Source organism: Pyrus communis, chromosome 17 (assembly GCF_963583255.1).
Source record: "Pyrus communis chromosome 17, drPyrComm1.1, whole genome shotgun sequence".
Taxonomy (NCBI): Eukaryota; Viridiplantae; Streptophyta; class Magnoliopsida; order Rosales; family Rosaceae; genus Pyrus; species Pyrus communis.
The window spans coordinates 4,143,775-4,156,190 of NC_084819.1; the positions used below are offsets into that span (position 1 = coordinate 4,143,775).

Below are 12,416 nucleotides of genomic sequence, written 5' to 3' on the forward strand. Positions count from 1 at the left end.
GGACCCGTTTACAGGCCCAGATTGAACAGACTCAGTCCGCAGATTGAGAATAAAAGATTTTCTTTCTTTCTTCTTCCTTCTACATGAAAAATAAAATTAAATAAAAAAGAAATAGGAAAAAAGAGTTTTCTTCTTCTTCGTTTCAAGTGTGTCTGCGAGGGTGTTGGTGAAAAGCTAGGAGATGAAGCTGGGGTTTGAAGAATCCAAGGTGGTGTTTGGACTGCTGAGAGCAGAGCAGCGCCCGATCGAAGAGATCGTCTCTGAGTTCAACTCCATTTTCTCTCATGGCCGCCAATTCACTCCCTGCTTCTCTCTCTCCATTCTTTTACAGGTCTCTCTCTCTCTCTCTCTCTCTCTCTTTCTTTGGTGCCTGCTTTAGGACAAACATTGAGACGTGCCCAATTTCATTTCTTTACAAAATTAGAGGAAAAACCCTAAATCCCTTGCCGTCAGGGCTGTGTTAGGGTTTATGTGCAATTGGACTTGGGTATCAATTATTGTTTTTTTTTTTTTTTTAAAAATAATTTGCATGTATGATTATGGATACCCAAGAGTGGAGACATCAATTGGATATCAACTGAATTTGTGTTTATGGTTTTATGTGTTAAAGATGTTTGCTTTTGTGTGGCATAATTTTTGTGATGTGGGATTCTAACAAGTTTGGTGCTATTCCCAGGACAAGAAGATGCTGAGCTCCACTCAGCGTTTGATTGCCTTCGCTATTCTTCAGCAGGCCTACTCATCACAGAAACCTTCTGCAAATCCGTTCCTTGATTTACTTATAAACGTAAGCATTGCGCTTTTTTCATTCAAGAATTGGTAATTCATTAGTCTTGGTTGCTTTGGTGTTCACAAAGGATGATTGGTATCTGATTGAGATCAGTTTCTTGTATCTATTTGCTATTTATGTTGCAACATGTTGCAACCAAGATACGTAAAGTTGTAAGGAACCGCACTTTTTCTCCGAAAAGGCTCTTTTGAATCATTTACCATGATATCAACCTCATTGCAATCTTGAACTTTATCACAACTAAGATATGAAACATGTCCAGAATTTACCTTAATGTATGCTATCTGCCTCATCATTTAAGACTCAGTCAAATTTTAAATTAGGAACTAAGCTGATTGTTGTTTCCTTTTGTTTTTCCCCATTGTGTACAACGGTTTTTTAATCTGTGTAATAGATCTAATGCTGATCTTTCACCTTTTTGATACTTGAATCACTTGAATTGTTGGGTTTATCGTATTCTTATAAATTAAATCACTCAACAAAAAAGAAATACACTTATGATATACGTAAAAGAAAGGACTCAACTCAACTAAGACACTGGCAAGAACTGAATAAAATGGTTTGAAGGCCATAATTTCTAGATTTTTAGGTTTGATCTGATCACCTACATGGCCATTTAGTTCAATTTTGGGCAGATGACGCCTACAATCAGTTTCAGATTTCTATTGAAGAAATTACTAGATCACAGTAAACATAGAGAATGTAAGCATGGAAGTATGAAAACTTTGATGAGCTTGTGGTTTCAAATAATTTATCAATATTTTTCTTTATGGTTCTTCTACTTATGATTCTGTTACCAATTTGAAGCAATAGTTAAGCGACAGACCATTCTTTGAAATGACAGGAGGTTGAATCTATGCTGAACAGCTTATTTGGCACTTAAGTTGCTTTCTTGATACTATAGGACAATAACATCATAATCTGCTTTCTTATTAAAGAAACTTCATCATTTGTTAATGTGAGCTTTTTATAATTGGGTTGCAGGCTGCATGTGATGTTGAAGCCGAAAAGTATGAGAGGGCACTTGTTCTGCAGCTATTACAGCTGTTTGGCTCTGTTGGCTCTAGTGAAAGCAAAGAGGTTCTCCATTATTTTTTACCCTTTTGATTTGTTAAGCTGAATTACGTTGTTGATATAGTTCTACAAACTTTTGTTTTTCTGTTTGTACCTGTGACACAGAACTGCAAACCAACATGAATTTTTGAGTTTTCTTCTTTTCCCCTAGGAATGTTGCTAAATTAGCATTACAAATTTACAATGAATCTGACTAAGATTATGCCTGTTGGCCCAGGTCAAAGCATAAGGCCGTTTTGGTCCGAAGATATTGCAGATGGCATATAATGTTCAATAAAAAAAGATAAAGAAGTCAGGGTGTGAATCTATTGTGTATGTTTCAGTGTATTAAAGGCGTGAGGCGTGGGCGAGGCGTCCTAGGGATACACACATATATTATATTAAAAAAAAAAAGATTATTAACCAATAATCACCCTGAGCACACACATATATTATAAATATATGTACACACATATATAGACATATATTTTATATATATATATAGGATGAAAAGCACAATGAGCACACATATAACAATGCACGCTGACAGGACACACATCCATTATATTAAAGGGAGTTTTAACGAAAAGCCTATGGTACTGTTCACTTTAACGAAAAACCACATTTTTACACTAAAAAATCAATCCTGGTACCATTCACTTTACCCTTTATTTTGTCCTGATCATTAAAACTCAAAGTTTTCTAGCCTTTTTCATTAGTTTTCCTTATATTAAAAATAAAAATCAGAAAAAAAAGTCAGAGAGACGATAGTGCTAGGAAGAGGTATGAGGCAGTTAAAACCCTACCCAAAATTTGCGTTTGGGAGTTAAAAGGAAAAAAAAAAAAAAAAAAAAAAAAAAAGCCCTGAGGCGCGCCTTCTGCTGCCTAGGCGGCTCCAGCAAAGCCTTACGCCCACTCCCTCAAAACAGAGGCGGCAACCCTCAAGCCCAGCCTCAGAGGGCGCCTAGGCGCGCCCTGAGGCCTTTTAAAACATTGGTATGTATTAAGAGTTGATGCATTTGGATCTTAGAAAAACCTTTTAAGTTTTTTTAAGTCCTAATTTTAATGAGTCTTTTATTATTTTAAGGAAGCTTTCTAGTATTTTTTGGAGTCACTGAGTTCTATTTGAAGCTTATAAATAAGGCTATCTCTTGTAAAGCAAATCAAAATTTGGATGTCTGAAATTGAAGTTTTATCTTGCAGCTGTTGGCTCATCAAGTTTTGATAAAAAAACTCATCTTGTGTTGTTCCTATGTAGGTTATTGTTGTAAGATTATTTTCTCTCGTTGATTCTTCTCTCAAAATTACAAATTTTGTTAGATAGAGAACCTGAATTTCCTATATCCTACTAAGCATTCATACCAACTTTGCATTTTCTCAATAATTCCATCAGGAAAGAAAAACCCCATCAGGACACTTTGAGTTCTTGTTTATTATCTGCTCAAGTTTGTCATCCTTAGTTGCTTTTATATGCGGGATTGGTTGTTTTATTAGTTGTTGGCTTTGATATATTCGTGGTACATTTAAATGAAATGTTAGTATTAGATACCATTTTTACTACACCAAAGTGAACTGTAACCAGCGGCTTTGTTACTTTATTTAGTTACTGCCTCATCATCTTCTCTTGAATGCTTTTCTTGAAGATTATGTTTATCTGAAGGAGAATTGTCTGTTTCAGATTCTTAAAAAGTCTGCTGCAGAGTACATCAAAAGCTTTGATCCTTCAGTACATGTAAGTTATGTGATCTATGTATATTTTATTATTAAAAACACTCTCGCAGCTGGTAATCTTTCAAGTCTACACAGGATCCACACTGCATTCAGGGATATTGTTTAACAGTGTTAAGAAACATTCTTAGTCTATGGCTGTAATAGATATTTTTCAATTGTCCTCACTGTCAGGCATTTCCGCAACATGAACAGTTGCAGCAGCAGTATGCTGATAAAGTCCATCCAGAACGATTTATTTCTCCATTCAAGGATGCTTCCATCAGAAATGTGGTTGCAGACCCTGATGTTCCTCGTGGTTGTGATGTTAACTCATTAGAGTACGACCCTGAACAATAGATAGTTTTTTTGTGTGTCTTCTTTGCCTTCTCCATATGACATTAAGAATCATGGTCTAGGTTTGATATACAAACTGGAGCAAAACCTAAAATTGGATCTGGAGATAGAGACGAGACGGTGCTTGGCTTGCTATCCAATTTAACGCTGGAAGGGTTAGGTCCTCACTGGAACAGGCCTATTCCACCTAGGCTCCCAGTTCAGAATGATGAAGTAAGACATAAGGGTATATTTATTGATTATTTATAGGGCTTACTTGTTTACTTGATTTCACTTGTCAAACATGTTTCAGCTAGTGTGGCTTAACCCTGTGGACAATCATGAACTTTTATGGGATGATGGAATGTGTATTGATACTAGTAGAGGGGCAGCTGTCAGGGACTTGATTGCAAAAGCTTTAAAGGGACCACTTGCGCCTGCACAACAAGAGGTGCCGACATGTATATACTTTATACCCTTCATATATTTGATGTATCTTAAGCAATATGATATTTTTTTTTTTTTTTTGAGAAGAAACTATAACAGTTTATTAAAAAAGAAAAGTGTAATACACAGAAGTGGATAAGAAATCCACCAAGAACAGAACAAGAAAATCTCTCCAGAGGATCTGATTACAAGTAGGACAACCTCAACCAAATCATTTTACAACTGCTAACATATCCCACAGTATGTGAGAAAGAGAGTAATTCTTAAAATCATTTGAAACTGAAGCCCAGAAGGCTGCCCAATATCTTACTCTTCCCCATAGATCTGCTACCCCCACACCAATATGATATTAAAAATGCATTTATACTTCTGTGTATCAGTCCTATGTTGATTGAATGAATCTTTTCATATCATTTAGTCAAGTCATGCTATGCGTCTAGCATTTGATTGATGTGGGTCCTAGGATTTAGTGTATGAACCATTGTTGGGTTGGTCTTTTCATGGTTCTGGTACATGCATGAATCAAATAGTATAATATAATGAGAATGGGGCTATACTTTGCACTAGAAAGCGCAGAGAGAAAGAAAGGGGGGGGGGGGAATAATACTGATGAACCATCTCTCCCCATTCTAGTTGGTTTGGAATGCTGAGGTACCTTATTTTCAATGGAAATAACCTTTTTATCGAGGCAAGGTTGAATCGGGTACTCTGGCTTCTTCTGTTTCATTATTTGTTGAGAAGTATTATGTTGGTGGAAAAGGGCAAAAGCTCTGTGGAATTATTGTGTTATAGCTATTCTTTTATGGAATTGGTTGGGAAGAAATGTAAAGTTTTCAATGGAGGAGGAGGTGGTTTTTTCATTATGGGAGAGACTACCTTTTCGGCTTCATTCTTGTCCACTGATGCAACTTTGCATTGGTTTTAGAATGGGAGAGGGAATATTCTGGAGGACCTGAAAAAGATTTAGGTACAACAAGACTCTTAAGCAATACTGAGATTGGGCATCACAAATCCCAAACTTATTAAGTAGGGAGGGTTGGAATATGGGTCGCCCAATCCAGCCATGGAATGATTTTTTTATAGGATTTTGGTGAGGCTAGAAGTCATAGTGATGCCTGGCCTCGGAACAAAACGCTGAACTTGAAAGTAGGCCCTTCCTGTTTGGACCCCAAGGTTTATATGTATAGATCAACTAGAGCTGAATTAGTGTTAGGATTATGGAGTTTTGGAGTCAATTATAAATGATACCTTGAAGTATCTTTGAATTTAGCCTTGTTTCTAAATTTAGTGTTATCTGGGGAAATTTATGTGGCTGGGGTATAGTCCAGTTTGTAGTGGCACTTGGACATGTCTGCTAAAGTGGCCCTATGGTCTCATTCTCCGTCCCCCAAATAATATAATTGATAAAATAAATTATTAACGATAGAGGGTTCTTGATGGCTTCATTTTAACCGAGAAATTCATGTTATTTGATTTTATACCTTGCGTCAATCATCTTGAAGGAACAAATGACCTAATGCTTTGCCTTTCTCTGTCCAGAAAGTCTTGTTGGAGCTGGCAAATGACCCGAAACTTGTATATCACTGTGGGCTGACACCAAGAAAGCTACCGGTAAGCGTTGTCACATAAAATCTCAGTCAACAACATTAGTATGATTTAATAAAATACCTATATAATTCCTCAATTATTGTTTTCAGGAATTGGTGGAAAATAATCCCCTTATTGCAGTTGAAGTCCTCGCCAAGCTCATAAAACTCCCTGAAATTGCAGAGTATGTCTTCAGTTTCTCTGATTACTTTGTGTGTCTAATTCTACAGAGAATACGAAATTATTTTTTATTCCTGTACCTATTTTCTTTTGTAAACTTTTAAGCCTGTTAACTTCCTCATTTTCAAGGTTTTTATGCTTTGTAAAAATTTTGTTTGTGGCCACAGATACTTTACAGTGCTTGTCAATATGGACATGAGTCTGCACTCAATGGAAGTGGTGAACAGGCTTACTACAGCAGTTGGACTTCCTTCCGAGTTCATACACTTGTACATAGCAAATTGTATATCATCTTGTGAGAACATCAAGGTACTTGCTCACACCTTGCCTCTGGACTGTGGTTATAAGTATTCTAAGATTCAAAGGCACAGTTCAAGTCTTGATGCAAACAGTTGAATTGTAATGAGTTTCAGATAGTTTTTTCCTTTAATGGTTCCATGCTATAATACTAATTGGGAGATAAGTAAAAGTGGTAGATTTTTGTTAGGAGAAGAAATTTTGAATAGGCTGGCTAGATTCGTTAAGGATGTGCATTGTGGTAGGTTATTAGGAGGTTTTCCCACTCTGGTTCAGTGGCTTCTTTTGGTGAGTCAGTGCAGTGGCCTTAGGGTTTAGGGTTTAGGAAGAAGATTTGTGTGCGTGACCCTTTCTTCAATGCCAACCATGCCATGTCAGCAATTGCCATCTAATTGGATAAAGGTTTGTCAATGGAAGGAACAGAGTATAAACACAAGGATGATGCTTAGGATGGGTTGAGGCGTTCTGAAGTTGAAGGATGCGAATGAGGAGACTAAATTTGAGTGATAATAAGATTTTCTTTCTGTCTTGTTTAAGCGTTCATGCATCTATGTTTTTTTATTTGATCATGCAATACATTTCTTACCTTGTGCATTGCTTCAGATACATATGTTTAGGAGCTATAACGTTTATTTTATGATGAGGTTTAGAAGCTATGTAGTGAAATATTTAAGGCTAGGGTTTGATTAAAAAAATAATTTAAGAGCCTGCTTGAACATGGGAAATTTGTCGCTCTTTCTTTAAAATCCTGCTACCCCTATTCTCCGTTCATGATGTTCAAATGAGGGATTATCTATTTAAGGTTCTTTTAGGGCCCTGCATTTTTTGGAAAGTTATGTAAAAGAACATGCTAGTGTTTGCTATTGAACTGAGTAATATAGGTTCGTTAGGGTTTCTTAGTTGAAGGCGGGAAGGGACATGTGCATTCTCTTTTATTCTACTTTAGTGTAAACTATTACTTGTTAAAGTCGTCGTGGTTTTATTTGGTTTTCCCAAACCCTCCCATAAAGTAAAGCTGTGAAGTTGTCAAATTGTGTGTGTAGCATTGTGCATGCTTCACGAGCTCAAAATGAGCTGTCTGTTTTGATTATAATTCTTTCTTCCTCCCTCACTCGCTGTCAGAAGGTATTAGATGATAGTTTTTGTTTGTTGGTACCAAACTCTTATTTTGTAAGTTCCTTAAGCAGTTTTGAATATTTTACTCTCAGGATAAATACATGCAGAACAGACTTGTGAGACTTGTTTGCGTGTTTCTTCAGAGCCTTATCCGAAGCAAAATTATCAATGGTCAGTGTCACTCTTATATTGGTCATTTGATTTTGTTTGAACTCGCATGCTTGATGTAGAAACAGTCAATCAATGGGATGCTAACTACATTTGTTGTATGAACAGTTGAAGTAACAGTTTTTAATCTCAACGTTACGTTGCTTACTTTTATTGATGGCCGTCTTTGCAGTTAAGGATCTTTTCATCGAAGTCCAAGCTTTTTGCATAGAGTTCTCGCGGATTAGGGAAGCAGCGGCACTGTTTAGGCTCCTAAAGTCCTTGGAATGATTACGTTGTTTGTTTCTTCGCAAGATTGTTACTCTTGTATGATGAGCAATTATTTTTTTCTGTATGTTTGGCCTATTTTTCTCTCAGCTTGTAGATTGATTTTAGAGGTCATTTAATGAAATTTTCTTTTCTTCATGCTGCTAGTGTTGCTTTTTTCTCCTCGTGTGTCATTAAAACAGTGTAATGTTATATAGACGCACAAAATTAACACACTCAAAATTAGAGATTGTTTCAATTTTGTAAGTCTTGAGTAAATTTTTGTCCTGCATGTTGGGCAGCAATGACTTGGTAATCAAAGGCATTAACATGGGGGAAAAATAAAAATTATAGCTTTTGCAGATGACAGTATGTATTGTTAATTTTGGGAAATGATAATCGCTTGTCCTTTCTCTCCTTACACATGTCCATGTTTAATTTAGTCAGCTTATTTTGTTTGGTTTATTCAATTTGATTGTCAGAAATGAGGGGGGGACTTATATGACATGGGGTTTATTGTCACGTGATTTTGTGTCAATGAAATAAAAACATGGACAAAAACTCACACTCTTCAATTTATTAACATGGGACATTATCGTGACGATGAGCCTGTGGCATGTGTGTCATTGTCGAAAACCATGAGTAATATCATGTGTATCATGAAATTTCTCTTACTAATATTCAATTCAATGCTTTTTCCCTTCATTTTCCTTTTTCCTTTTAACATAACTAAGGGTGCGAACTAGATTTTCGTATCGGGAAGTTTATCTTCCTAATATTAATAGGTTTTGATTACGAATTATACCTTCCATTGCAGTTTTTAGTCATTTAGATTCAAAATTTAGTCCCTAATTTCATAAATGATAATTTTTAAATGTCATTAGTACTACGGTCATGTAGTATTTTTCTTTCTTTCTTTCTTTGTGAATAAAAGGTCTTAGCTCGAATTTTGTAGGTGACGAATTCGAGACCAGTTATTTCCTCACCCTAGTGTAAAAATATCATTTGTACTAAGAATAAATTAAAAATTCTAATTATAAGCCCAATTACTGCGTATTTAGGATTTTCAAATAATGGGAATATCACCCAAAAAAAACTTTATTGGGCCATTTTGTCGAGCACCTAGTAGGCATCTACCAATTCCTATCAACATATGCTGAAAGTTTATGCCAATTTATGTCGACAACTACTATTATTTGTAGAGACTTGTCGAGAGTGGATACATGATATTGTAGAGTGATGTTGAAGGATGCCAAGGCTTTCAACTAAAGTATTTCAGACGAGAGAAAAAGAATACAAATATGATAGAAGAAAATAGAAGTAGGAGGAGGAGGTTGTAATTTAATTTGTCTTTTAAGTGTTTATAGGTGTCAAACACAATTTACAAAACAAACATATATAGAGCTTTTGAAGTTGTTGGGGTCAAAGACAACCAAAGACCCTATGCTAGCTCCGTCACTGATCACTTGAGTAGATTGAAATGGCATGTCTTTGCGAAAACGGATGTAAGGTCATCTCTTCTGGCTGGACATTCCACCCGTTATGCGCGGATGTGCATCGTCTTCTTGGTATTCTTTTATGATCCAAGTTGGAACTGAAATCAGAGTTGTCATACATTGCAGAATTGGTTGACAAATTATAGAAGATGAGAGACATTGAAATGGAAGCATATGAAGTAGTGAGATATGGAACTCAATGCACACTATTTATTCACACATGAAGTTGAAGATAAGAGGTGTCATGTCGAGAGAAACCTAATAAAAAATTTAGAGAGTTTCTTACGAATTAACACGTTTCACTTGCAAATCATATTAATAAAATGATTAAGATTCAATCATAATAAAAATATCACGTCAAGAAAAATTTGTTCAGAAATCTCGAAAGTTGCTCACGAACTGTCGGATGTCACTCGAAAAAACATATTTGAGAAATGCTAAAGATTCAATCATGACAAGGTGCCGCGCAGAGTAAAATCTTATCCGAGATCTTTGCTACATGGTTCATTAAAGGCTAAAAATGACACGGGCCACGTTTAGCCCTCAACCATAGGAGATGGCTTAAGGACGGTCAAAAACAAAGGTAGTCAGTTTAGCTACTTGCTGGTAGCCTGGTTAAGCAATCCGAATGAACTTCCACATTCAAAGGACCACGTCTATTTTTTGCTTTACGAATCTGGTTTATTTTATTTTATTTTATTTTTCATTCTATGCATTTCTGGTTTTGCCTTATTTTTATTTTATATATAAATAGTTGATCATTATTTGTTGTCTTTTAAAATACTTCAGAGTATTTTATATTCTGAGTGTTTTAACCGTTAGATCTTTGTTTGAAAATACAAAATTTAAAATTCAACGGTTTAAACACCCGGAGTACCAGATACTTGGAGAGAGCACTCCAAAAGTTTTTGGTATAATACCATAACAAACTTTGTTTATAAAGCAAGCTTAAAGTATCCAACAAGGTGGAACTTTATTCATTCATATTACATAACCTCACCAACTGAAGGTACAGAACCCCACTAATCCTTGGGCAAACGAAAGCCAAGTGCACTGGTTCCTAACAAGCATCATACAATAACTAATACTTATAATTATTTTATACTGAACCCATGCCAAGCAACTAAACATAAAAAGCAATAATATTAATCAACATATAATTAAATTAGTGTCCTCCTAAGTGAGCTGAATGTCCGACTGATATGCAGCCCCAGCCTTCCAATCAGCAGGGATGACTTTGTTTGCCTGCACCCATTTCACCTCTGCACTGCCACTCACTTGGAACCTCAAGCTAAGGGACCCCATTGGTGGGGTTGGAAGGTCCCACACTGCTCCATATGCTCTCCTCATTGGCCTCCATTGCTGGCAATCCTCCTGCCCCAACAAAAGAAAAAAATATTTTTAGTCAGACCAGTAATGTTACACAAATCACATTTACGAAATATTAATAACATGGTAACTTGGTAAGTTGTATTTGAAATATTGAGTTGGAGTTGAATTTTCACCTGCCAAACCTCAACAGCTGTTATGTCATTTATCCCAGCAACATTCTGAATGACTATGGCAAGGTAATGAGGATATTTACTGTGTTCATGGACTTTGAACACAATGTTGTAACCAGAGAACTTGCAAGGGATCCTTCTGTATTCGATTTCAACGACACCGGAAGCAAATAATACCGCAGACGAAGCTGGATTGGTTGCCAACTTTGCATAAGCTCTTGCGCTGAAGATAAAGTCAGTTCTGTCGCCTTCGCCGTAGTCCGTCACCACCGCAGTTACCCCATCACTGCTGCAATGCTGAGGGACCTTGCACCTCACCTGAAACCACACTCAGTATTAACTACAGTATACTTAATTAAGTTAATTATTGTTACGATTAATTTAAAAAAGCCAGCCCGGCATGATTACTTGTCTATGCTTAGTGCTAATCAACATGAGTATTACTGTTCTTTTCGTAACATACTAAATTATTGAAAACTTTGTGGAAGTGGATGTACCTGGTAGCATGCACCACAGCCAGTTCCGTTCCTCCACAGCCTAGAAACTGCGGTTACTTGACCGTCGTTGATCTTTCTTCCATATTCTCCAAACCCACAAGCTCCAGCTGCATCAGTAATATACCACTGTGAATATACATATACCATAATCAAATATACTTACGTGCATGGAAATATTCTTTTGTCACACTATCTGATGACTTAACGTGGTTATGTTACCAGACTGTAAATCTAAATTGTAAATCTAAACTTTTATAATGTTGAAGTTATCTAGAATGTAAATATCCTTACGTGGTCAACATGTTTCTGGTAATGCAAGTTTGGTAGAGAATGTTACCCTACTATACATTGGGTTGGGTTAATAGTTTTCTTTTGCATGATAAGCTAAGATGTTATTTTTGCACGCTATCAATCAAAATCACATGTTCAAAAATAGTTCTACTTGATCAATGCCTTTGATTAACAGTCTAGCAACAAAACTGTGATGCACACGCACAAATATATTATGAACGTAAACATCGATTAGTAAGAAAGCTACACATACTTGGGGTCCCGTAGCAGTCTGGGCTACCATAGTAGGTTGCTCTAGAGGAAACAAATGCGTCTTGAGAGGTACATAGTACAGGCAACAGTACCATGATACAAAGAAACCAAGTTATGTGCTTAAGGAAAAACTCCATGTCTCTATGTGACAAAGTTTTTCCTAGACAATGCAAGGAAGTTAATTATCGCAAAGTAAGACGATAATCAGATAGATTAAGCAAATGAGTTTAGGAGGGTTGTGAGAGCAAAGGTATCTTAGTCCCAATATTTATAGTCGAGGCAGGGGGGAGGGTGCATGCTGAGGTGGTACATACCTTTTCTTCCACTATGGAAATACAGGGTGCAAAAGAAATAGGAGAGCTCTGGAGTTTTGGATTAGATTGATAACGTGTACTTACACGTTGGACCTCCGATGTTTTTTTTTTTTTTTGAGTGAAACGATAGCGTTAGT

At 36.4% G+C, this 12,416-nt stretch overlaps 2 protein-coding genes across 2 annotated transcripts; one reads left to right on the top strand and one right to left on the bottom strand.

Annotated features, from left to right (window-relative positions):
* Window positions 1-67: 67 nt before the first annotated feature.
* LOC137723464 (uncharacterized) lies at window positions 68-8,086 on the top strand. The gene is made up of 12 exons (XM_068462660.1): window positions 68-331; window positions 677-787; window positions 1,775-1,870; window positions 3,522-3,575; window positions 3,746-3,891; window positions 3,970-4,120; window positions 4,200-4,337; window positions 5,873-5,944; window positions 6,031-6,104; window positions 6,268-6,409; window positions 7,606-7,684; window positions 7,854-8,086. Exons 1-12 carry the CDS (start codon window positions 182-184, stop codon window positions 7,949-7,951), a joined length of 1,311 nt encoding a protein of 436 aa, XP_068318761.1. The 5' UTR covers window positions 68-181; the 3' UTR covers window positions 7,952-8,086.
* A 2,275-nt stretch (window positions 8,087-10,361) lies between these two features.
* LOC137721767 (expansin-like B1) lies at window positions 10,362-12,185 on the bottom strand. The gene is made up of 4 exons (XM_068460787.1): window positions 11,967-12,185; window positions 11,423-11,529; window positions 10,929-11,243; window positions 10,362-10,797 (listed from the first exon to the last, which is right to left on the bottom strand). The coding sequence occupies exons 1-4, from the start codon at window positions 12,100-12,102 to the stop codon at window positions 10,600-10,602; spliced, it is 756 nt and encodes a 251-aa protein (XP_068316888.1). The 5' UTR covers window positions 12,103-12,185; the 3' UTR covers window positions 10,362-10,599.
* Window positions 12,186-12,416: the final 231 nt, after the last annotated feature.